General features: G+C 42.5%; 1 protein-coding gene across 1 annotated transcript in view; it reads right to left on the bottom strand.

Annotated features, from left to right (window-relative positions):
• Window positions 1–21499: 21499 nt before the first annotated feature.
• TRIM36 (tripartite motif containing 36) overlaps window positions 21500–26073 on the bottom strand; it is a gene marked incomplete at its 5' end in the record, with an annotated part of 42033 nt that continues 37459 nt past the window's right edge. The window contains 2 exons of the mRNA XM_081089942.1: window positions 21500–23498; window positions 25095–25392. Coding sequence (XP_080946068.1) covers window positions 23147–23498; window positions 25095–25392 — 650 coding nt within the window. The 3' untranslated portion in view covers window positions 21500–23146. The remainder of the gene's footprint in view (window positions 23499–25094; window positions 25393–26073) is intronic.

A 26073-nucleotide genomic window follows, 5' to 3' on the forward strand; every position in this document is an offset into this window, starting at 1 on the left:
CATATAAAACGATAAATTTCTAAATACGTTCAGCATATAAAGCATGCCATGCAAATTTGATTTCATGAAGATCTTTCAAAAGATCTTCTTTTTTCCAAACCCCCACCCTTGCAATATCATGAACATCTCACCAACAGCAAGACCTTCCAAAAATGACTTTTTTTTTCAAGCTTTAATTTTTTTACCCTAATTTTGTGCCCTGAGGAAAAAAATGAGAAGGAAGACCTCTCTGCCAGTCCTCCTCATTACCCTCTGCCCTCACTTGTCAGAAATTGGCCTAATGGGCTTTAAGTCCATTTTAAGAGTCAGGGTTTTTTCTCTATTTTACGTGCATGTGGATTTCAGGTTAATCACGACAGACTGACCACAGGTATTCATTTCCTTTCCCTCCCAACACTCAGCTAAAATGACAATGACAAAATAAAAAAGATATGACCCACCAGGACAAAGAGGAGGGGAGGGGAGGGGAGGGGAGAGGGGAGGGGAGGAGAGGAGGGGAGGGGAGGGGAGGGGAGGGGAGGGGAGGGGAGGGGAGGGGAGGGGAGGGGAGAGGAGAGGAGAGGAGAGGAGAGGAGAGGAGAGGAGAGGAGAGGAGAGGAGAGGAGAGGAGAGGAGAGGAGAGGAGAGGAGAGGAGAGGAGAGGAGAGCAGTCAAGGACATTAGCACATCTGTGGAGCACTGAGGAATGGACTTCACGGGGCAGTGGTATTTCCACCGGAGACCAGCGCTGCTGAGAATGAGAAGCACAGAATTCAGGCAGCAGGACTGCCAAGGGCCTGTGTATCAAGGCACCTGGAATCAAAGGCGGGGTAAAGCAAGGGGGTGGAGAAAAAGGACTTGATTGAAAGTCTACAAATAGTTGGAAGCCAGACACCCTCCTCAACACCATTCCCACAGAGCCAGGCAACTCCCTTCCTCACCCACCACTCTGTTCCCTACCCCCACTGGAGACTAAGGTTTATTCTCCTGAGAAGTCAAGTCTGAGAGGCTCAAATTTCTGAGATTTCAAGTATAGCAACGGCCTCAATAAGGCATGTCCCCCAACCACCCCCAAAAAACACAGGCTAAACAGGACTTCAGTGTGAACTCGGCCCTCCTCCTTCACCTGCACCCTCAGTGACAGCAACCAGGCTTTTATGTCACTATGGACTCACACAGTGTAAACACTATTCACTTTACCAAAATTATGTCACAAGGACTGTGAAAGAACTATAGGGAGGATTGGGAGAGTGGAGGGGGCGGAGAGAAGAGTTAAAGCCTCAACTACTACCACAGAAGTCTAGAGATCAGTGATGGAGAACCTATGACACGCGAACTCATTCTTTTGGTTGATTTTTCTTTGTTAAATGGCATTTAAATATATAAAATAAATATCAAAAATATAAATCTTTGTTTTACTATGGTTGCAAATATCAAAAAATTTCTATATGTGACACGGCACCAAAGTTAAGTTAGGGTTTTTCAAAATGCTGACACGCCAAACTCAAAAGGCTCGCCATCACTGCTATAGATCATGTAAAATTAAAACATTTTAAAAGAGCAGTCAAGATTTAATATTTATAAATGTGCAGATAAGCATCAAAAGAATTCATTAAAAGAATATAAAGTAATTGCCTCTAGGATGAGTCAAGGAAATGGGAGGAGTGGGGAACTGGTCCTTTTTCTTTATAAGACTTGTACTGTATATTTTTTAATTCTATGCATGAATTACTTTGATAAATATTTTAAAAATTAAAATAGCTAAGGAGTTTCACTTTGGGAAGGTGAAAAAGTTTTGGAGATGAATGGTTGTGATGGTTAAATAACAACAACATGAATGTGCTTAATACCACAGAATCACTTAAAAAACGGTTAACAGTGTCAATTTCATGTATGTTTACCCAAATAAATGTATTCTAAATTAAAATAGCATTTGATAATTAAATCAGGGATGACTGAACAGTCAACCATTAGTTGCCACCTACATTATGTGGCAAGACAAAATGGTTTTTCTCGTATAAATATTAGAGTTTCGGGTCAAGCTAGTTGGTCCAGGGCATTTGTTAATTTCACTCAAAAAGTTATCAACTAATATGATAGGCACCAAACTAAAGGTGATGAGAACAACAGAATATGAATTTTGAGCTCAAAGACTAGATTTGAGTGGAGGGAAAAGAGATAGCAACAATTTAGATGTAAGAATCTAGGGTGTAGTGTGGGAAAACACATAGGTGGCGCCTTACATCAGCTACTCCATGAGTGCTTGTCAGTGCTGAAAGGAAGCAGCAGAGAACTGCCGTGGTATTGCTGAGAACTTCAACAAAGGACCAGGGAAGATTTTCCTGAGGACAAGTGTTTTATTTTTTTGTTTTGCTTTGTTTTGTTTTAATTTTTTGCAAGAACCTTAGTCTTTGGGAGGAGAGTTCAAGATTTTTTTTTTTTAATATATTTTATTGATTTTTTACAGAGAGGAAGGGAGAGAGATAGAGAGTTAGAAACATCTATGAGAGAGAATCATCAATCAGCTGCCTCCTGCACATCTCCTACTGGGGATGTGCCCGCAACCCAGGTACATGCCCTCAACCGAAATCAAACCTGGGACCTCTCAGTCCGCAGGCCGACACTCTATCCACTGAGCCAAACCGGTTTCGGCAAGATTTTTTTTTTAATGTATTTTATTGATTTTTTTTTTTTTTTTTTTTTTTTTTTTACACAGGGGAAGGGAAAGGGATAGAGAGTTAGAAACATCGATGAGAGAGAAACATTGATCAGCTACCTCCCGCACACGCCCCACTGGGTATGTCCCCGCAACCAAGGTACATGCCCTTGACCGGAATCGAACCTGGGACCCTTGAGTCCACAGGCCGACGCTCCATCCACTGAGCCAAACCAGTCAGGGCTCAAGATTGTTTTTAATTTATTTTTCAATTACAGTTGGCATACAATATTATATTAGTTTCAGGTATACAGCATAGTGATTACCTTATAAAGTGATCACCCCAGTAAACCTAGTACCTACCTGGCACTACACAGAGTTATTACAATATTATTGATTATATTCCCTATGCTGTACTTTACAGTCATAAAAAGAATGAAATCTTACCACTTGCGACAACATGTATGGACCTAGAGGGCATTATGCTAAGTGAAGTAAGTCAGATAGAGAAAGACAAGTAGCCCATGATTTCAGTTACATGTAGGAGATGCCTTTGGAACAGAGGTTTAAAGAGGATTCCAGACAGAACCAATGTCCTCTCCTGGAGGCCCAGGCAGTCCAACTTACCGCACACACCAGAACTTTATTGCTTTACAATAAAAGCTTTGCAATAAAGTCAACAGCAAATGACTTTATAGGGCAAAGCAATGCTTTCTCTGACCACATGGTACCCTGAAGGGAGAGGCTGACAGTTTGAGAGGGAGAAGGCGGGTGTGGAGAGGAGGCAGGTTGATCAGTGGCCTAGTATTTGCTAATTCTCTTTGTCCTACCACCCAGAAGCAATTGTCCTTCAACTTCACTCACTTTTTTTCTTTGCGTAAACAAACCAAAAAACACTGGCCTGAGAAAATTGCCCATATTTTCCCACCACCCAGCAGAAGCAAACAAGACAATTCACAAAGAGCCTCAGGAGCTCAGGGAGAGGTGAACACTTGGCATGGCCCTCTTTCCTCTGCTAGCTTCAGAGCTCATCTCTTACTTGCGTTTCCACCACAGTGGGGCAGCCCTTGGTTTTTATCTGGATGTGTCTCCATGTCCCACACACCAAGATCCTGCTTTCTAGCAAAGTGCTAGATCTAATATATTACCATTAAGACCAACGTGCTTGATCTAATACATCACCTGATAGAGCTCCTCACAATAGCATTTTATGTGCATACCAGAGGCCCAGTGCATGAAATTTGTGCACTGGGGGGGGGGGGGCAGGGAGTGCAGGGTCCCTCAGCCCAGCCTGCACCCTCTTGCAGTCCGGGAGCCCTTGGTGGATGTCCTCCTGCCACGGAGGCAGGAGAGGCTCCTGCCACCGCTGCTGCACTCACCAGCCGTGAGCCTGGCTTCTGGCTGAGCGGTCCTCCCCGTGTGGGAGCGCAATGGCCACCAGGGGACAGCTCCTACATTGAGTGTCTGCCCCTGGTGGTCAGTGCAGGTCATAGCAACTGGTCTTTCCACCATTTGGTTGATTTGCATTATTAGCCTTTTATTATATAGGATGGGAGCACTTCCTTCCCAGTCATCTAATCAGATCCTTATCTGAGAAGATCTCTCTGTTTCAGATATTCCTGGGAATTTTTTGAGAATTGAGTTTAGTTTAGTTTCTCTATTGTGGGGATCCCATGAACACTTTGGTTCTGCTACATTTCTACTATCATGCTACTTGTGCCCTTTTTAGTTCCCTATGGAACTGTGAGCCCCTTTTGAGAAGAGACAATGTTTTCGTCATTGTGAAAAAGCAGTAAGAATTGGTAGAAATAGAGAAACATAAAGCAGATGTTACGGGTGATCTGTTCCGATGACCTCAGCCCACTGTGTGGGCACCAGCAGGTTGCTCTTATCCCACTGCTGTCTTCTGGCATCTCTATGCCTTGGGCCATCTGGTCATGGGAGTGGGTCAGCCTGTGCAAAACGGGCCACATGGTGCAAGGAGTTAATGTCCCAGTGAAGGAGGAGAGTCGGTGGCTAAATATCCCAACTTGCTGACCCAGGGGGGCAATTCAGAGCTATGAGCCAAACAACTTCCATGTGCTCCCCATCAGCAGGGTCTAGCAGCATGTTAGAAGCTGCTTTCAAATCAAGATTTTCTTAGGAGCTCGTGTACTTCTCAAATTCAGGAGCTGGGTATGGTCAGATCCATGAAGTCCTAAGGAAAGGTAGGTACAACATATATGCCTGATATCAAAGAAATGCTATGTTTAGGATTGGGCCCAAGTAGGTCTGGGAGACACAAAGGTACACATAGAGATAGCCCAAATCCTAGATTTCTAAATTCTCTCACTTAGCTCTTCTAGGGCCTATGAGGGATTATCTAAAACCAGCTGAAGGGAAGGAGGGGGCGGGGGGGTTAATGCCTGGGTCATGGATGGGTCATGAAAACGGACTGCGACCCTACTACAGTGCAGCTCAGGAAATCCTCCGAGCGGGGAGAAGTCCAAGAAGCACACATAGCCATTAACTTTGTGCGTGGGAGATGTGTTCAGGGGTAAGAAGATTCAAGAATTTCTAGACAGTGGCAACTGGCCTGGCAGGTTGGTCAGGGGCCTGGAAGGAGCAAGAGAACAATATTTGAAGGAAGAGACAAAGATTTGGAGACAAGGCACATGGGTGAATCTATGGGAATGGGCACGAAATGCAGATCTTTGTGATTCAGGTCAGTGCCCGCCAGGCCATCCACTGACCTGATATGATACAGAAAGGCTCATCCCATGGGTGCCAGCGAGCCTCTGTCCTCAGGCACACCAGTGTTTGCAGAATTGGTCCACAAATGGAGAAGTCATGATGGCAGGGGTGGGGGCTACGCATGGGCCCGTAGCATGGGCACCTTCCCATTAGGCCAATTCTTGTTACTCCCACTGCTGAATGTCAGCAGTAGAAACCAATACTGAGTCCTCAATATGGTACATTCCTCAAGGAGTCCAACAAGTCACTTGGTAGCAAGATGATTTCATTGGGTCTCATCCAACCTAGAGAGGACATGGACAGTTGATCGTGACCCCAGCTTTCTCACCTCTTAGTGGGAAAATTCTGAGTTGCATTTCACATTGCCTCTTGGAATCTCAGTAAGACTGAGCCCCAGTAACCCCAGAAAGCAACCCATTATTAATACAGCCTAAACCATTTTCTTCCTTTTCTGGTTTTACTTCCTCACTCCCTCCCAGTGCTTCCCAGAATCGCCTCCCAGATCCATTTCTTATACTCAAATCAGTGGCTGAGTTCTACTGTAGGGCAAACCTAGGCTAAGACAAAAAGAAAATGAAAGAAATTTTGATATATCCAACTAATAGAATAATATGAGGCCAATGAAAATAAGTTTATAGGAATATTAAAAGACGCATGCATTACAATGTTAACTGAAAGAATATTGTTTGTCCATTCCAATTACAATTACAAGCAAACGAAAGCATATGCTTATAAAGGGGATATATAAGATTGACCATTGCTTTGTTGGGGCTGAGGAAACAAAGTTTTCCAAGGAGGGAGGATAGTGTTCAAGTGCTGAAAATTCTGGTAGATAAGGCTGACTTTTACCCACGGTATGTTTTGATCTGTGTGCACCGTGTTACTCTCAACGTTCTCAGCAATCACAGATCACAGATTAATGGAAACCACTACCTGACCTGCCTGGGTAACGCCAGTCCGTTTCCCCAAAGCTGCTCGGTTGCTCACAGAGGAGGCTGGGAAGGCTGGGCTGCGTCTGCCGTGGCTGTAGAAAGCCTAGCTGGGAGAAGCCAGATTAACAATGTACAAACCCACCCAGCTTGAGAGAAAGCCTGACTCAGTGTTGGGATAGTCAATAGCAAAACTCATGACCCGAGGGGCCCCAAGCAAGTCTGACGTCCTTTCTGAGTCGAATGGGGTTGAAGGTGCCCAGCCTCCAGAATGACCTCATCATGGCCTCTGACACTGAAAATTTTCCCCTTTACCAAGAAAAGAGATTAGTGTGGGTCATAGGCAAGCCCATAAATGAAAAATATTAAAAGGTTTACCACATAAAAGGACAGAAAAATTAGGAAATGAAATATACTCTAAAAAGAAAGCCAAAAGTAAATAATACACTGGAAAAAACACACGTAATATATTATATATAGCAAAGGGTTAATATCCTTTAGTCAACAAAAAAGGGAGACAGATGGTAAATAATCTTTATTCATAAGCTTCACCAACCTCTTTGCTCTAAAAGAAACTGTCAGCCCTCAGCAGATATTTGGAATTCTGTGCTGACTTAAGAGAAAATGTTTAATGCTTTAATGGTAGAAAGAAATCAGCATTTATCAATGGCAGTGGAACGGCTAGAAATTGTGGAGGAGGCAATGCCTGGGCCCATTTTCCATGGTTTTACACCAGGCAAAATCAGGACAGGAAAAGTGTCACTGTGGGGTGGAACTGGCATAGTTAAACTACAGAACAATATGTAAGACTGTGATCTAGGACTTCCCAAGAGTTAGTCCTAGCAATCTATGAGAATCATGCAATGATAGCTCTATTTCTAATATGCTAATGTTTTGACAGATCTGCAGATTTGTTTATTGTGGCAACCTTGGAAATAATCATAAAACAAAATATCAGGTAATTATTTTGCTAAAAATAAAACAACAGCAAAACCCAAGAGTTCACAAAGAACAAAGGACATCAGTACCTGGTATTCATTCCTCAGGGATGACCACACAGCCACAGATTCCAACACTGTCAGTGAGGAACCCAGAAAGGTTTCAGTGGGGATCATTTCCCTAACTTCCTCCACTGAATTCAACCTTTATTTATGGAGATCTCAAAGGCCTTTGACTTCTTATGCAAATAGCCACAAAGCGTGCATCTAAAGTCATTTCCAACTATCACCTTTGGGGAGGGTGTTTTTCAGTTTAGCATGGGGCCCCAAGGGAAGGAGAACTGAGACCCCTCAGAGGGAACTGGAAGGGGCAAATATCCATTTCTATCAATTCCATTGTGCCAGAAAGCATTCCTCCTGGGCCAGTGTACTCACAGGCACCTCTGAAAAGCATACAGCTGCAATGAAAACTTCTCTAGATTCCAGAGTAAATGGACTGCTGGAGTGTGGTGTGCAGGGTTGGATTAACACACACACACACCCGCTGAGGAGGCCCAGCTAAGCCATAGAATGGAAAGACACAGACCATCTTAATGATAGGCGTGGGGGGGGGGGGCAGGTCAAATAGGCAGGTTTAGGAAATTTTAGAAAAGTAAGGGGTCCATGGGAAAAGCACAGGGCTACAGAATAGCAGAAGGTATATTTCCATAGAATAAGAGAGCAGGGAATAGCAGAAGGTATATTTCCATAGAATAAGAGAGCAGGGAATAGCAGAAGGTATATTTCCATAGAATAAGAGAGCAGGGAATAGCAGAAGGTATATTTCCATAGAATAAGAGAGCAGGGAATAGTAGAAGGTATATTTCCATAGAATAAGAGAGCAGGGAATAGCAGAAGGTGTATTTCCATAGAATAAGAGAGCAGGGAATAGCAGAAGGTGTATTTCCATAGAATAAGAGCTGGAAACCGCAGAAGGTATACATTTACAAAATAAAGGGGAGGAAGCCCCTCATTGAGCAAGGGCAGAAAATAGCCCAAAGGGGAGAGGGAACGATGAGGAAGGAGGGGAGGGGAGCCTCCTGTGTCCCATGTGAGGTTTGACCTTTGAGCTCAGGAGTTACTATAGTGACCAAATCGCAGGGGGTAGTGACCAGTCAGAGGGGATATCAAGGCACAGACGTCTGCAGCCTTTATAAACCCTCGGAAAAGGGACTCGGTGGGACTCTTTCGCCCTCCCCACGTGGGAGTCTGTGCTTGTTTCCCAATAAATTCCCACCTTCGCTACACCACCTTTCCTCCGTGGTTTCCTTCTTCGACTCCACCGGACAAGAGCGCGGGGACCACCCTGCCCAGGGGAACACCATGCGTTCCAGTCCACACTTCCTGTTGCACTGACAGGACTCCTCCCGCTGGCCCGCTCTGCCTTGGTGCCTCTCCAGAATTTCACAAGCCCTGCCTTTTACAGAAGCTGCTCCCAGATGAATAACCCGCCCTGAGCTGGGTTCCCAACTTCCGCACAGCCACGGCACACCTTCTCTTCCTTTGCGGGGCCACAAATGAGTGGGCGCCTCGGGAAAAACAAGAAGCTTTTCTGAGAAAAGGAAAAGAGAAAGCTGGCAACGCCTCCAGGAGCTGAACACCTCAAAAGAATCGCTCTGCCCTGAGCCTCCTAAGCAGGCGGGAACCTTTCTCTTACCAAACCGCCTCCCACCCGCCGAGGACCGGCGGGCCACGCCCACTGTCCTCTGAGGCTCTCTCCCTGTTCCAAAGCCAGGAGCACGGACTCTACCACCTGCCAGTGTCCGGCGCTGAGAAAGGAGGCTGGCGTCCATGTAACCCTCGGGTTGCCTCTATTTGGGGTGTGGTGTAATTGCCCCTATTTCACCAAAGATGGGCCTGGTGCTCACGGAGTTCAACCCTGTCCGAAGTCAGCAAGTGGGGCAGAGCCACACCGGAGAGGGGGAAAGCTGACTGACACTAAAGCTGGGGCCTCTTCCGCTTTATCACTCTGCTCTCAGGTTCACGGATGTGGGGAAAATGCACCTAAACTGGACTAAGGTCCACACAGGTCCATTTAGCAGAGGAACTAAGCATGCTTGTGAGGTGCTTACGAGGAACGGTGGTTCTGTTACCAGGAGAGCAGATCCCTCAGAACGCTCTCTGATACTGAGAAATGGACGGTGTCCGTTATCAATTTATTGACTCTCAGGGTCCAAATATCCACCCTTCTATGGCTGCCCATAACAAGAGAAAGAACCTGTATTTCCCCTTTGGCGGCTGGCACAATGTTAAGCTTCATCAGTGGGTGGGGGGTGTGGGTGGGGGGCGCGGTGGAGGGAGAAGGTTTTTTCCTGGTTCAGGTGTGCTCCTCCGCTATCTCCCAAAGCCCACACAGCTTGGAGGCTGGTGGCTCATGCAGCCTGTGGTGGTAGGCAGCTTCCAGCCGGCCAGCAGCTCCGCCTGCTTCACTCAGACCCCTCTTGGCCCCATGGCATGGTAACCGCCTCTGAGCACCCCATAAGACCTATTTCTAGCAAGTTCCACCAATGTGGCACCTCAGGGATTTCTCCACCACACTTCCCTAGGAGGTCTGGCCCAGAGACCTGACAAGGGGGATCAGGGGGCAAGGCTTGTAGAATTGCTCCCTTCTTGCTGTCATAGGGCAGTGCCCATTCCCTATGGCTGCTATTCTTATATTCTTTAAAGTGGTTTTTACTCTCTACCAGCCAATTCCCTATTACCCAATCTGTGATAATAGACATTTTTTATGCTTACATTTTCCTTTTCAAATTACTGTCATTGTTTTCTGCTGGTGGGACCCTGGTAGATACATGTGATCAGAGGAAGGAGCCGGTTTAACTCACTTGTTCTCCCTGCTAACAAAACCCAGAGAAGTCTTTTGCCTCACTTGTTTGCCAAATTTAAAAACTGAAACCAATATCCTGACATTGTATACAGAATTTAACACCAGTGACATATAATACAAGGTACATAAAAGGTATGATTATCTTCCATGAAGGACAATAGGTTCTGTACACTAGTGGCAAGATTTATACAATACAATAAACAACCATTTACCACAAATGTGAAAGAAAATCTTGTGAGCCAAAAATCATCACTGAAATAAGCTGCTACTTCTAAAGGTGCCATTGCCTCTACCTTATCTATAATAATAAAAGCATAATATGCTAATTAGACCAGACGTCCTTCCGGACCTCCCTCCAGACAACCTTCCGAACAAAGCCGGGGCTGCAAGGGAAGCCCGGGTTCCGGGTGCCTGCTAGCAGCCAGAGGGAAGCCGGAGCTGGCAGCCAGGGGAAAGAAGGCCTACTCTTGCACGAATTTTGTGCATCGGGCCTCTAGTCTACACTAATAAAAGAGAAAAATGGTGATTGGCGTACGGCGATACCTTTTTCATTGGCTAATCAGGGCTATATGCAAATTAACTGCCAACAAGATGGCGGCTAATTTGCATATGTAGGCACAATGCAGGGAGGCGAAAGGGAAAGCAGGAAGAAGCCCCCTGCCACTGACAGTGATCGGAAACCCTGGGGCCGCCTTTGCCCTGCCCCCCAGCCATGATTGGAGAATCAGGCGCCTTTGCCACCCTGGCCAGTGATAGCAGGAAGTAGGGGTGGAGCCAGCGATGAAAGCTGGGCACGGTCGAAGCTGGCAGTCCCAGGAGCTAGGGGTCCCTCGCCTGGGCCCAAAGCAAAGCCCACAATCGCGGCACCCCCCGCTGCCACTGCAGGTCCCCGCTGCCTGGGCCGGACGCCTAGGCCAGAGGCGTTAGGCCTGGGCAGGGGCAGAACCTGCAACCGCGGGGAGCTGGGGGTCCCCTGCCCAGGCCTGACACCTCTGCCGGAGGCCTCAGGCCTGGTCAAGGGGCCGATCCGGTGATTGGTGATCGGAGGGTGATGAGGGTCAACTCCTCTGGCTGAGGCATCAGGCCTGGGTGGGGGGCGGAGCCGGGGATTGGGGGGATATGATGGTCGCCTTGCCCAGCCCTGAAGCCTGGGTCAGAGGCGTCAGGCTTGGGCGGGGGGGTGGAGCAAGCGATCAGAGGGAGATGGGGGTCCCCTGCCCAGGCATGATTCCTGGGCCAGAGGCCTCAGGCCTGGGCGGGGGCCAGAGCCAGTGATCGGGGGGAGATGGGGGTCCCCTGTCCAAGCCTGACACCTCTGGCGGAGGCGTCAGGCCTGGGCAAGGGGCCGATCAGGCGATCGGAGGGTGATGGGGGTCAACGCCTGAGGGCTCCCAGTATGTGAGAGGGGGTAGGCTGGGCTGAGGGACACTCCCCCCACCACCACCACACACACACCCAGTGCACGAATTTCGTGCACCGGGCCCCTAGTACTTATATAAGAGATCACAGTCCCTGGGTCTGTTTTCCATCCAGAACCCAAGAGGGCAATATTTCTCTCACACTATGTAATTACCATTAATTCTTTTGAGCACCCACAAATAAATCAAAACCAGGGCAATAATCTGGGTCTTTCCAGCAAATGCTAAAAGCTCAAAGTGTTCAACTGTGGTTTGAGGTCCGGGTGCTCCTGGCTGCACCACATTTCAGCACTAGGGGGCAGTATCCCCATTTAGAATCAGCTCACAACTGGCACACACCTAATAAATTGTGTTGCTTTATTCCTCCCAATTAGGGGATTTGTCCAATTACAGAGAAGAATCCAAAGAATAAAAGAAAATAAATGTCATTCATAAATAGTTGGAAAGACTTGCTCTCCAACTATTTTGAAAAACCCCAAGAGTAGTCAGTTAATTCTGATTTTTATCTGAGCAATTAAAACTTGTGATTCCAGTGTAAATGACTATGTAAGCAAAACTCAAAGCCTTTATCATCCCCTGTTGTTCTTTATCAACCAGCCATCAAAACAAAACTCTGATTTTTTTCAAGAGTACCTTTCACTCAGACACTGAATTTCAAAGGGGAAAGTTACAGCTAAATGAAATTTATCCCTGATACATCAGGACTTGGTTAAACAGAATGATTCTGTCGTCAGGGAGGAGGGAGGACAGGGGTTTTTTTAATTAAGCTTCATTGCAGGAACCACAGGAAAACAGTCTTCCTACTTCCCCGGTGCTTGGGGAACATACTCTCATTTTTCCAGGGTATCAGGCCCTCCCTCCGTGTCTAAAATTGCATCAGATAGGGGTCACCCAGCACAGCACTGGACAGGCCAGATTGCTCTTTAGGAAAGCTCTATCTTTGGAGAGTGAATCGTGAAGTTTATGGAAAAGTCAAAATTTATAATACAAGGATCTATTTTAATTCTCAATTGAAATAGTTAACATTGGGGGGAGGGGGCATTAATTTTCTGCTAAACATATTACTCATGGTACCTTCACAGCAACCCTAAATTCCAGAAGGTCATAACTTGCTCAAGGTCCTCCAATTTCAGAAGAGTGGAGCAGAGTCTGACACCAAAACTCACAGTAATTGCCTATCCTGGTGCCATTCTGAGTCTTAAGAGTCAGAAAATGTTCGCGTAAGAGGGGCTTTAAAGGGTCATCCACTTCAGGGAAACTGTGTCTTGGATTATGCAGAATTTCAAATTTTTTTAAATACTGGGCAGTCAATGGCTTTAGTTCGGTGGGGGAGGAAGGGGACCTCTGGCCTGGCCCAGGCAGCACGGCCCTGCCCTCATCACACCTTGTTCTGCTAACCCGGAAGCGCCTCTGCTTTCCGCCCAGCAAGGTCCAGGAACCACAGTTCAGTCCGACTCCCAGTTTGAAGAGGAGGACACTGAAACTTAGTGACTATTCAGATCTTGCCCCTCCAACGCTGACACTAGAGCCAGGGCTCTAAAGATTCCCAAAACGTGGCACCCTTTCCATGTTTCCAAGCTGTGTTTAAAAGCACAAGAGAATGAACCGAAAATGATCCCTCCCAGGTGGTATAAAAAACCTTCAACAGGAAGAGCTGAGGCTCTATGTCCATGAAAGTACAGCTGCCTCCCAGCACACAGCCCATCTTTTGAGTGGATAGCAATTTGCATCTATATCATGGCAGTTACATTAAACATTAACTACATGCCAAGCACCAAGGCTGCTGCCTGGAGTTGTGCAGTGTATTTATTACTGAACAGCAGTACTCAGCACATGGGGGGCAGGGGGGAGGGGGAGCCACTGCCTCGGCCCAGAAGGGGTGCCTTTGTCTAATTCACACAATGGTGTCATCTGCTCACCAAGCTGTGTGCCTCCCACCCAGCCAGTGTCTGTGAGGAGGAGCATGCATTTTCTAATTCACACAAAAGCACCCCACGGGCTAGCTGAGGCCTTGGTGGTGAAAATGCCTCACATAGTTTATCGGATCTAATCCTCATTTAATCACTAGAACCCTATGAGGTGGCTCCTGTCGTGCCCATTTTACAGCTGAGAAAATGCCTTCTTCTAGCTTTCCCATTTTACACAGGCAGCAAGTGGTAAAGCAGGAATCTAACCGAGGCCTCTAGTGCCTATGCCACGACTTATGGCCACCAATGCCAATCTGGCCCCACCACAGCCACATACAGTCCCAGTGAGAACAACTAACTGGATATGATCTTTCCAAAGTCTCTAAATGTACCTGCCTCTCTAGCTATATTCCAAAATAAGGACATAAAACAGCATTAGCTATTTTGTTGGGGAATATTACATAGAAGCATATGAAAATGTAAAGTTTAAGGAATAAAGTGATTCCACTCCTGTCATCATCTCCCAAGTCAAGAAATTCCCAGCACTTCGGAAGACACCTCTCATCAGCCCCTTCCCAGTTATGCCTTCTTCCCTCAGCCCTACAGGTAACACTCTCCTTTTATAATGGCTTGTCTTTATATTTTGATACCCACATATACATTCCTAAATGATATGGTTAAGGTTACTCAATAATTATTCATTAAACATCTAATATGTGCCAGGCTCTGTTCTAGGCAATGGAAATAATAAAGATGCTTCCCTTATGCAGCTATGTTCCAGCAAATTTGTGTCTGTTTTTCAACTTAATATACCATCACAGACATAGAGCACAGCATTTATTCTGCACACTGTGAGATTCATTCGCTTCGTTATATGTAGTTGTAATTCATTTTCATTGCTCTCTATAGTAGCCCATTGTATAAATGTTTTATAATTTATTTCTTCATTATATTACTGATGGACATCTGGGTTGTTTCCAAGTTGGGATTATGAGCTTTTGGTTCATGATCCAGATGGACATGACCATGAAATCTCCAAAGCATACATCTATGAGTAGAATTGTGAGGTGATTGGGTATGCGAACCTTTAAATTTGCCAGATAATAAACTATTAGCCTAACCTGGTTGTACCAATCTGCCCTCCCTCAAGCTATGTGTGAGTTCCTATTGGTCCATAGCCTTACAAATACTTGGTATTGTTAGACTTTAAAATATTTGCTATTTTGATGTGTTAGCAAAATCTCAATGTGATCTTATTTTGTATATCTCCAAACATGTATTGGTCTTTTAGATTTCCTCTTTTGTGATGTGCTGGTTTCAAGATTTTTGTTCACTGACAGCAGAGGAGTTGGGGGTCATAGTAGAAGCCCAAGAGCAAATCGGATCCTGAATATATATCTGATACTTCTGAAGACTCCCAGTGGACAGGTTAAAGAGTCATTATACGTTAGAAGATAATGTTGGCATTATGACAGTTGCATCTAAGGCTGATTGGGTCTGGAATTTGCTGAGCACCTACTATACACCAGACACTTTATGCCAAGCAAGCTACAGAGTTAACTTACCTCCAAAGGTTAATTCCAAGATAACTGTTAATAGAAGCAATACAACAACCTATTGATGATTCTCATCACTGATGTTTCTATCTCTCTCTCCCTCTCCCTTCCTCTCTGAAATCAATAAAAATATATTAACAACAACAAAAAAAGCAAGCCCTCTGAGGTTCAATAGTCTGGTCTATGCTTCTATGTCTCTGGATCTCCTTTCATTTCTATTACCCTTAAATCAAACTACATATAACTGAGATATGGAGAGAAGGGTAATATAGACTGAAAACCTTTTCAGTTTCATAAATAACCTTTTAAATTATAAAGTAATTTCAGTTCTCAAACTAATTACAAATGATCTACAGACAGGTTGAAAGATAAGTGAAGTTATCCTGGTTGAATTAAAACGGTTGAAGCAAAAAACTATTTGGGGGAATTAGGAAAATTATCTCAAATGAGACTATTCACACATTAAATTAAAATCTTTTCTGGAACAACATATTTTGGGGTAAAGGAAAAAAGTGAAGATTACTATGAACAAGGTCCAATTTGAGGCACTGTCACCAAAGTACACACATCTCTACTAAAGATTACACCAGGTGCACCTTGTAGATAATGGGATTGTCCCTCGCTGGAATCTATAACTCCATCCATTTCAGAATAGATCTGAGTGTGAAAACTGCCTACAAATATACCACCAGATTCCTTGTCAAACCATTTGAATTGCCAACTTCACAGTTTTAGTTGCCTTTGAAAATATTTAAAAGCTGAGTCTAGTGACTACATTGAAAAGACTGGGAATTTCTCATCTTCCTAATTCACGATACATCTCTTCAAAACTCTATGTGAGCCTTGAAGGCTTTCAGGGGCAGGCAAGTTACAACAACATGAAAAGACTGAAATGGCAGAATGCATGCCCCACCCAAAGACAGGCGTTCACATTTTCTTGCTTTCTTACAGGATAGGTATTTTTCCCATTTACAGATGAGGAAACAAAACATATACAGACACATTCTTCCTGGAGTGGCCACTTTTAAACCCCTTACCAAGGACAGTCTTTGAAGCATTATTTATAAGAGATAGAAAATCTAACTGTCCAACAATGAAATTCTATGTGGTCATTAAGAACTTGTTTTTGAAGAAATAATGATAGAAACAATATTTCAATTATTGCCATCACTTTATTTGGCAAACATTGCTGTATATTTAAATGGGTTCAACCTCCATAGTAAAGTTGGTTAATAGATTATCCCAACATTTAGATTTTGGGATAAGTTTTGAGTTCAAATCCCAGCCCTGCCACAGATGAGCTTTGAGATCCAGGCAGGTAATTTAGTCTTGTCGATCCTCAGTTTCCTCATCTGCAAATGGGTAAAATCCTTTTCAAAGTGTTATGAGAATTAAAATAAGATTGACATAAGGCAATTAGCATAGTTCCTGGAACACAGCAATCAACAAATGGCAAACTTTTGAAATGACAAATCGTATCTAACAAATCTTTTAGCTAATTGTGGCTCTATTTTGCAATTAACACATTGTAGTATTACCAAGGACTAAGGCTCAGGATTAAGCAAATTCTACTCAAGACACAGTTTGGAAGATACATGCTGAGATGTAAAACGAACCATGTCGGTGGCGGTGCCCTATGACCCTCGCACTGAATTTGGGAAGTCCAACCTCTCTCTTCTGCAGGCAGACCTCGTTTCATTGCACTCCACTTTACTGTGCTTCACAGATGCGGTTTTTTACAAATTGAAAGACCCCTCCAACAGCCAAGAGATTCCGACTTGCTTTTTTGCAATCGCTTTATTGCGGTGGTCTGGAACCAAATCCGCAACATCGGAGGCATGCCTCACTGCATGACACAGCATTGTGGGGAGCTGCAGTTGAATGATTGCCCAAGGATCCACGCTGATTCAAAGCTTCCTTAAGAAGTAATTTTGGCCTTACCTGTAAACATCCTGGGGCCTACTTCCGATGACAGATCCCATTCCAGTTGAGCCTGATACATTTTCACGAAAAAGTAATTTATGCTCTGGTACCTCCGCTCCATTCCCAGGCCACACGCAGAAAGGAATCCTTTGATTCCCTGAAGCCCAGCTGCTCCCGTGACCTGGGATCAGCAGCACTGGTTTCACCTGGAGCTGGTTAGAAATGCAGGCTCTCCAGCCCCACCTCAGCCCTACCGAGGGAAGCTCCGCATTTTAACAAGATGGCCAGGTGACTCATGTGCACGTTAACACTTAGAAGTGCTGCTCCACAGTGCCTGCTGCTTCTCAATTCACAAGACCATCTGCAGGCTCCAGGAGCCGAGGAGAAATCCATCGTGGACCAACTTTGCCTGAGACTCTGACCTTGACACAGGCCACAGAAGTCATTTTCTTGCATATTTTATGAGCTCTGGTTCACTGTTACATAATAAGAAATACACCTGGACTATATTATCTTGATTTCACGGAAAACTGGATTTAATTTTTAACCGATTGGATGAATTATGCCTCAAATTAATGATTCCTCTCTCTCTCCAGTTTGATTTTGGGCATTTTAGCAAATAACCGCAGTTGAATTACATGACTTCTGATTTTCTGGGGAAATTCTGTTCTCAAATATATTCTCACCATTTGTAAAAGATCTCTTAGGAGGTTAAACCTAATTTTCAAAACTGCTCCTAATCTATACGTGTAGCCCCCATAGGGTGAGTGGCTTAACACACGGGACACTGTTACGGCCTTTGTCTGCATTCTCTCATTTACAGCCACTAGAACTCATTTGCAGATGGATGAAGCTCACAGGTTAACGATCTATCCAAGATCACACATCTAGTAAGTGACAAACCTCAGATATAGATCCAAACCCAAAATCCACACAACCATAACTAGCATGTCCCTGTGCACACTTCCCTAGAATGCTCTCTGTGAGATTCAGAGTCAGGTGGGCACTAAATGCTGAGAACTGCAAAATTCAAATGCCTGACTTTCCTTAACAGCATCCCCCAGCCTGTTTGCTCATGGAGCCCTCTGCTTTCCCCCAAACCTGTAAGTCAATAATTAGGTCACCTTTCGACAAGTACTACAACATACCAACCTTTACACTTTAAAAATGTTTTTAGAATTCTCTATTACTAAAAAACTTTAAGGCATGTTAGGTATGCTCCAAGAAGGAATTCAAATGCTTGCATGTCATAGTTACCAGAGGAATTGGTAACCCACAACATTTTATCAAGAAAATAATTTCCGAACTACAATTTTTCCATATTGTCAGAAGTGCTTTGCTTAAACAAATGGAGGGGCCTTCTAGGGTAAAAGGAATCCAAACAGGGAAAAGAAATTAAGGAGTTATTTTGAAAATATACAGGTATAATATATATCATTTTGAAAAGATATAAAATACTTTTACAGAAGCGTATAGTCCTTACCACCCAACCTAGGAACGTAAGTTAGAAAATCAGGTTGCTCAAGTCTTAAGATTACAAGACAGGTACACTGTTCCAAAGGAGAGCAGCTCTACTCTTAGATTTGTGCCGTAGGAGACCAAGCCTTACAAGAACAGAAAGCAGACCTCCAGAGGCAGTCATGTAACCTGGCTAGTCAGTATGGACTCAACCTGCATTTGAAACAGGGGCCAACATGAACACCAAGGAACTTTTTTTAGATTTCCTAAAAGCAAGCAGTGATGGCATTTAAAAAGTAAACCACTGAGTTCAGATAATTTACACAAAGAAATCTAGAGGGAAATGAAAGAATTTTAAAGTATTTTTAAGTTATATTGCCGAGACCGGTTTGGCTCAGTGGATGGAGCGTCGGCCTGTGGACTGAAGGGTCCCAGGTTCGATTCCGGTCGAGGGCATGTACCTGGGTTGCGGGCACATCCCCAGTGGGAGATGTGCAGGAGGCAGCTGATCGATGTTTCTCTCTCATCGATGTTTCTATCTCTCTCCCTTCCTCTCTGTAAAAAATCAATAAAATATATTTTTTAAAAAAATTATCCACAGGCAGGCAGACTGTTGTCTAACTCATGCACAGCACGTCAACTTATTTTCATTTGGACAGTATTCTACTATCTTACTTAGCATGCAGGTATCAGTCTGGTCAGCACTTTAAGGGTACTGTTTTCTTAACCACAGCACTTATTCTTCCCTATTCCAAAGAGATTTCAGACGAGATGGCAAACTCAAAAAAGCAGCAGCTCCACTAGCCTCAGATTGGCAGCATAGAAGGGCCAACCGGGAAGAGAAACACCAGAAAGCTGAAGGGGAAAAGGTTCATGGCTTTCTAAGGCTTCTGTTTTTAACATTTCGGACGGTATAAATGCCCTTATTTAAGCAGTCAGCACAGTGGCCAATAGCCTCCCGTCTCCCTCTCATTCACCAAGCCCTCCCCGCTTGTGCCAGTTATTCTCCATTTATGCCCCTGCCCCCCAATCACCACCAGGGCCCTGCTTTGCCCTCTCTGCCCCGGAAAGATGACCCCTGCTGCCTGCATCTCTAGAAGGCCCTCGCTGGCTGGCTTCCAGCGGAGTTTGGTCAAAGGCCGCGCAGGCAGATCAGAACAGGTGGAGACTATTCTTTCTCGCTCCCTCCGTCTTGGCACATCTCTACAAACAGCTGCCTCCCGTGGCAACCCCAGCTCCTAAAAACAATCCTTCCTCACTTAAGGTTCTCACTCTGAGATCTAGTCACCCTTTCCCCTTGCCCTCCATGCTCTTCAGGCTGTGGCTAGTCTTTCCCCAGCTCACCATTGCTTGTTTCTTCCTGTAAGGTTGCCCTTACCTCTAAGCCAGCGGTTCTCAACCTGTGGGTTGAGACCCCTTTGGCGGTTGAACGACCCTTTCACAGGGGTCGCCTAAGACCGTCCTGCATATCAGATATTTACATTACGATTCCTAGCAGTAGCAACATTACAGTTATGAAGTAGCAACAAAAATAATTTTATGGTTGGGTCACAACATGAGGAACTGTATTTAAAGGGCCAGAAGGTTGAGAACCACTGCTAACAATCCTTTTATTCACTTTTCCTTTTAGTTGAACCATCCAGGGTGGATTATTTTTCCTGCCGGAAATCTAATTCACTATCTCAAAGCCTTTGTGCATTTGTGTTTTATCTACGGAGGGAGCTCTTCACTTACCTCTTTGTATGGCCAGCTGTTAGCAATCAGGTGTCAAGCTTGTCTCACCTCCTCAGAGGGGCTTCCCGGATCACCAAATCTTGTATTAGCTCCCACCTCATATGCTCTAAGACCCTCCCACTCTTATCACCTCTCCCTCCTAGAAATTAAGCTCTTAAAAGCAGGAACCTACGCCCTGACCGGCTTGGCTCAGTGGATAGAGCGTCGGCCTGCAGACTGAAAGGTCCCAGGTTCGATTCTGGTCAAGGGTATGTACCTTCGTTGTGGGCACATCCCGAGTAGGGGGCGTGCAGGAGGCAGCTGATGGATGTTTCTAACTCTATTCCTCTCAGTAAAAAACCAATCAAATATATTAAAAAAAAAAAAAAGCAGGAACCTAGTCACACTGTCTTGCTCACTTTATACCCAATTCACAGAACAGTGTCTCATACATAGCAGAGGTTAAAAACTTGTGAACTGTAGTTCCAAACAAAATTTTAAAAACTTAAATTCCTTCAGGTTTATTTTTAAAGCAAAAGAAGACCCCCAAGCCTCATAATGTTAATCCCATAAACACCTTTAAAATGAATGCAAATTTATCTGGTAGAGCATCATTTCTTGAGTATTCTTGCCTGTAACACTAGTTCTCAACTGTTTTCTGTAGCAATACAACTGATTATTTTCCCTCATGGAGCACACTCTCCAGGCCAACCAGATGATGGGCTACAGGACAAGATTTAATGGGACTAGATTGTTTTCAATCCCCAGGAGATAGGTCTGGCTCTTACTACTTCCAAGAAAAGCAACAGTGCCCCACTGTGGGCACTGACCTATGAACCAGGAGGTCATGGTTCGATTCCTGGTCAGGGCTCAAACCCCATCATTTGGCTCAAGTCTCTCCCATCATTGATATTTCTCTCTCTCTCTCTCTCTCTCTCTCTCTCTTTCTCTCTCTCTCTCCCTTCCTCTCTGAAATCAATAAAAATATATTTAGAAAAAGAAAAGGAACAGTAAATATGAGGTTATTATACAGTATTCTAGGGATAGCCCACTGTGATCCACAGTGAACCACAACTACCAGAGCCCCATAACCCTGAGTAAAAATGTGAACCTAAAGGACCAGCCATTTGATCAAAATGTAATCCATTATGAATCAGAAAAATTAGACAAACTGATGACTTAATTGAAGTAAATTAGTTTCATGTTAAGCTTCTCTAATGATCATTTCCACAAAAATTAAAGCTAATAATTAAATGCCAAAAATAATTTTATATACTGGTAAAACTTTAGCTCTAAGTTAATATATTCAGCTAACAGCTGAATTTCATAAATTGCTTCCATTTTCCATATAAACATACTGAGAATTTTTAGAATAACAATTTCAATAATTCCACTTCACTTACTTTTAATTTTTATTAAAAATGCAAGAAATCCAGAACAATTTACAACTATACAATGTTTGAAACAGTTTTCCTATTCCTATTTAAAGCTTTATTTTTTAAATGTCTACAAGAGATGTGCTTACACGGGCTTGAGACTATCAAACCTGACCACCCAGTGACGTTAGCAGTTTTATTGCACAATGATCCACATAACACTGCATATTTGTTTAGTTCAGCCTATATCATAAAGTGCTAGTCATTGGTGGGAAAGTAACAAAGCCTACTAAACAATGCAATTCTCCATGATATTTTTGGGTTGTGAGGGGTAGCTAATTTAGTGCTATAAGCCTGAATAACAGATTTCCATTTAAAAATATATAGTTTAAAAAAAGGCCTAAGGTCTATGAATATGTCACAAGCATTCCAAAATTATGAGTGCTAATGCATAACAGTCTAGTTTCTAACATTTTAACTTCAAGAGAACAACCAGTTTAAATAAAACCACCTAAGAAAAAGATGTTTCAAAAATGAACATAAAATTTAGATAAAGTCATTCTTCAAATGAACTTTTAAAAGGATACAGTCATTATGATTTTGGTTATTACTCCTAAACAATTAAATTTGTATTTTTACTTGTTTATTATTACCAATGCTCATTACCAAACAATGAGCCACAGAAAATGCATACACTGACCAGTTAGTTAGTCCACATATTATGTTTAATGACACTAAAAATATATCATTAACTCTTTAAAAATGTAAACATAAACCAGGACAATCTGATATGTCATATTTGTGCCAAAAAATGAAAACCACAAGACACAGTAAGAGGAGATAAAAAAGCAAAAGACCAATATCAATATATCTTCACTAATATTTATGAAAAATTATTACTCAACATAGGTGCAAATATTTTCATAAAACATGTTTTATGAATGACAAGTTTTCCCAGACACATTTTATCTGGGGGGAAAAAGTGATTAAAATGAAGAGCTACATGTGTTAACCACTAACTTTGTGTTTCCTGCAAGAAACTATGTTTACTACACATGCACATATGGACGTTAGAGCTAAGAAAACACTTTTACATGTCCTTAAGAATAGTTTATGATCTTTAAAAAAAAACAGTATTCATTTTCCAGGCAAATATACTGTTAATATTCTTTACACATCTCAAAATACATAATTTTCCATTTAAATATATTACCATTTCTATGGCCTTTCCCCCATCTTTCTTTTAAAAACAAATGCAAGACACAATGTTTAGTACTAACTTCTATCCATTAGGCATTTAAAAAAAAAAATCTTCTCTTAGGACACAAACATGATATAAAATTGAAAAACCAAACACAAAAACAACATAATAAATACATTTGTATGCTTTCCCCCCAAAAGGAATGTAAGTATCAGCAACACCAGCTAGCATAAATAAATTTCATGTTCATAAAAAAAAGAAAGACAATCCAGTTAACCATTTCAGTGTGTCTTTTTCCTGTTATTTGTGAAAGGCAGAAGAGTGACATGGAAGAGGCAAGGCTGTTTAGGTCTTCTGTGTTTTAAGAAGAAACACACACAAAAAACAAGTGTGGCGACAGAATATTTAGATGATATGTAATTAGTTACGAAGGTAAACACCCAGGCATTGTTTTGCCTACATTTTTCCTTCTAAGTCACATCAGATGCTTAAACTACATGTCCTCTTCGTATTCTAGATATTTTGTCGTGATGGGTTCTTCAAGCTGAATTCCTCCACTGCCCATTAATGCAAATGCTGGATACATGGTGCTCGAACAGTCCACCTGGCGCTCATAAAGGCATTTCATGTGATCCATGTCATAGAAGCCCACTTTGCCTTTATCATAGTCGAGGAAAACCCCTATACTTGTTGGCATGGGAAGAACTCTATTTTCAGCTTCATTAAAAGTAGGTGACTTGGGTATAAAGAACTTCTTCATGCCTATAGTAACTAACGTAAAGCGTTGTGAAGAATCAAAACAGGCATCCTCACTTCCGCTGTCATGTCCACTGTCTTGCTCATATCTAAAACACAACACACAAAGTAGAATCTTATCTGAATCATTATCCATAGGCCTTCAAGTAACTGTGAAACATTTTACAAGACAATATACACTGATTTAACATTGAAATAAATTATATATCAAAAATTTTCTATTAAAACAAAAACATAAGATTACACATTACCATTCAGAATTATACAAACACACCCCAAATTCAGTCTTAAAACATCATCCACTCTTACCTAGATAATACACAGATGAGAACCTAAAAAATAACTTGTTTATCAAAAATAAACCAGGGGGACAGGAACTAAAGGACTTGTCAAAGATTATGTATGTATAGCACACAATCATACACAAGAAAATACCAAACCAAGATGTGTGCCTTAACCCAAGGAACTGCAAACTAAATAAATAGGCACTGCATAATTCAGGAGAAAAAAGGGCATGTTTCATCCTCCTCCGCAGAACTCTACTTCCCAATCGGGATTTCTACATAGAGCTATGATGTAGCAAGTATTCTGAAGGCTTTTTCCCTGTTGTATAGAAAATAGGAGCTTACAGAAAATTTTGATACGAGATTCCTTCCATTTTTTTTCCTACGCATACTTTGCTTTTTATATGGCCATATGACATCAACCATTTTAATTTTTTTTGTACTTCTAACATTCCTAAAATATGATTAATACTAATATTCTATCAAGTGGACATGCCACTGTTTAAGTAACCATTTCTCTAATACAATTTTCATTATTATGTCAATTTCTCATCTTTGTGCAAAATTTTTTCCTATTGCTCAGATTGTTAACCTGGGATTCTGTTCATGTAAGTGGTTAAAAGTTATGTTTGGCCCAGCCAGCTTGACTGAGTGGTTGAGAGTCGACCTATGAATCAGGAGGTCACTGGTTCTATTCTGGTCAAGACACATGCCAGGGTGTCTAGTTTGATCCCTAGTGGGGGGTGTGCAGGAGGCAGCCAGCCGATAGAACAATGATTCTTTCTCACCATCGATGTTTCTATCTCTCTTTCTCCCTCTCCCTTCCTCTTTGAAATCAATAAAAAAATATGTATTTTAAAAAGTTGTCTAGGCTACTCCACCATACACCATCTAAAAAAATTAAACTGCATAATCTCCATTAAATAGTCAATCTCTTAAGACACTGAAATTCTTTGCTGTGGAAACCTGTTTATTATGACTCAATTCTGTCAAGTTATTTATGGGACATTTAAAGACAAAAGAACAAGTTAATATCAAGTGTGAAGTATTGCAATTAGAGGCATTTCACTACATATGTGCATGATTTTTATCACATAATTGAGGTAACTGATGTGATTTTCAAAATTTAAAACTGCAAAGCTATATCATTATCAAGAGGTATACAAAACAGACTTACTTACTCACAGCATTGTAAATGGCTAAATCTCATTATTTCCTGTGTGAATAAAGAAACCTGACTCCCTTTCTTAGGCAGCCACAAAGCACAGCCAAAACACCTGAATCTAAGTATGCTGGAAATGTAATAAGTAAATCCAGGTTTATGTTCAAGCTTACCTTGCAAAACAAGCATGTTTACTTTTTAAAAAATTATCAAGTTGTAAATCAATTTAAAGAATGTACCTCGGACTCACTGCATCCCGGGGAGAACGAAGCCATTCTTGCAGTTTATCACTGGAAGCAACTCCTGCTTTGACCAGGTATGAATAGGGTTCCACACGGAAGGCCCAGAAGTGCTTCCCTTTTGTAATCCCAACATCTCCAATGATGTAGTCTAAGCTTGTGTAGTATCCCACTTGGATACGTTCTGCAGCAAGCAGAAGGTTAAATCCAGCTCTACTCTCTACACGGTCTCTCTTCAAGTTCAGCAAGAGGTGTTCATTATTGTAACCACATTTTTCATCAAAGAGGAAATTGAAAACTGTAAATAAAGCTTACAATTAGTCTGAGAAATATTTACTAGCATTTCTATAATTTACTGTTAAAAATGATAGGTTTTTCAAATAGAAATTACTGAAAAGAGACAGGATGTATCATACTACCCTAGACCAAACTATGACAAACCAAAACCACAACTTAGAAATAACTTCCAATAAACTCTCTATACCTGGAAATGTTCAGAAACCTCAAAGGCGGAAGAAAATATTTTAAACATAAGAAAACTTATGTGGCTCCTTAGACTTGATATAACAAATCTATCCTAAGTATTTCACACTATTAGATCTGCGTTTTGCCCCTAAAATAAAGGGTTGTACATTTTCATAATTATCTGTTTTCTTAAATATTTACTCCAAATTTTATAAATTTAAAAAATAACAGCAATTTTAATAATGTCTTTCCCGTATTCATCAACATGGGAACAGTGTACAGTGAAAAAAAAGAAAGCATAGGCTTTGTGTTCAGAGAGACATGGGTTTGAATCCTGCTCAAGCATTTAACTGGAATTTAATCTAAATTTTAATTTCCTCAACTAAAGAATGAATATAAGATTACTTCTAAGACTCTATCAACTCAAATCCATTAAGCATAACAGTAGCTGCTAGTCCAAAAACTGGTGACAATCCAAATGTCAAACAGATGGATAAAGAAAATGTAATATCCT

Source organism: Myotis nattereri (genome assembly GCF_964212035.1).
Source record: "Myotis nattereri genome assembly, chromosome: 4".
NCBI lineage: Eukaryota > Metazoa > Chordata > Mammalia > Chiroptera > Vespertilionidae > Myotis > Myotis nattereri.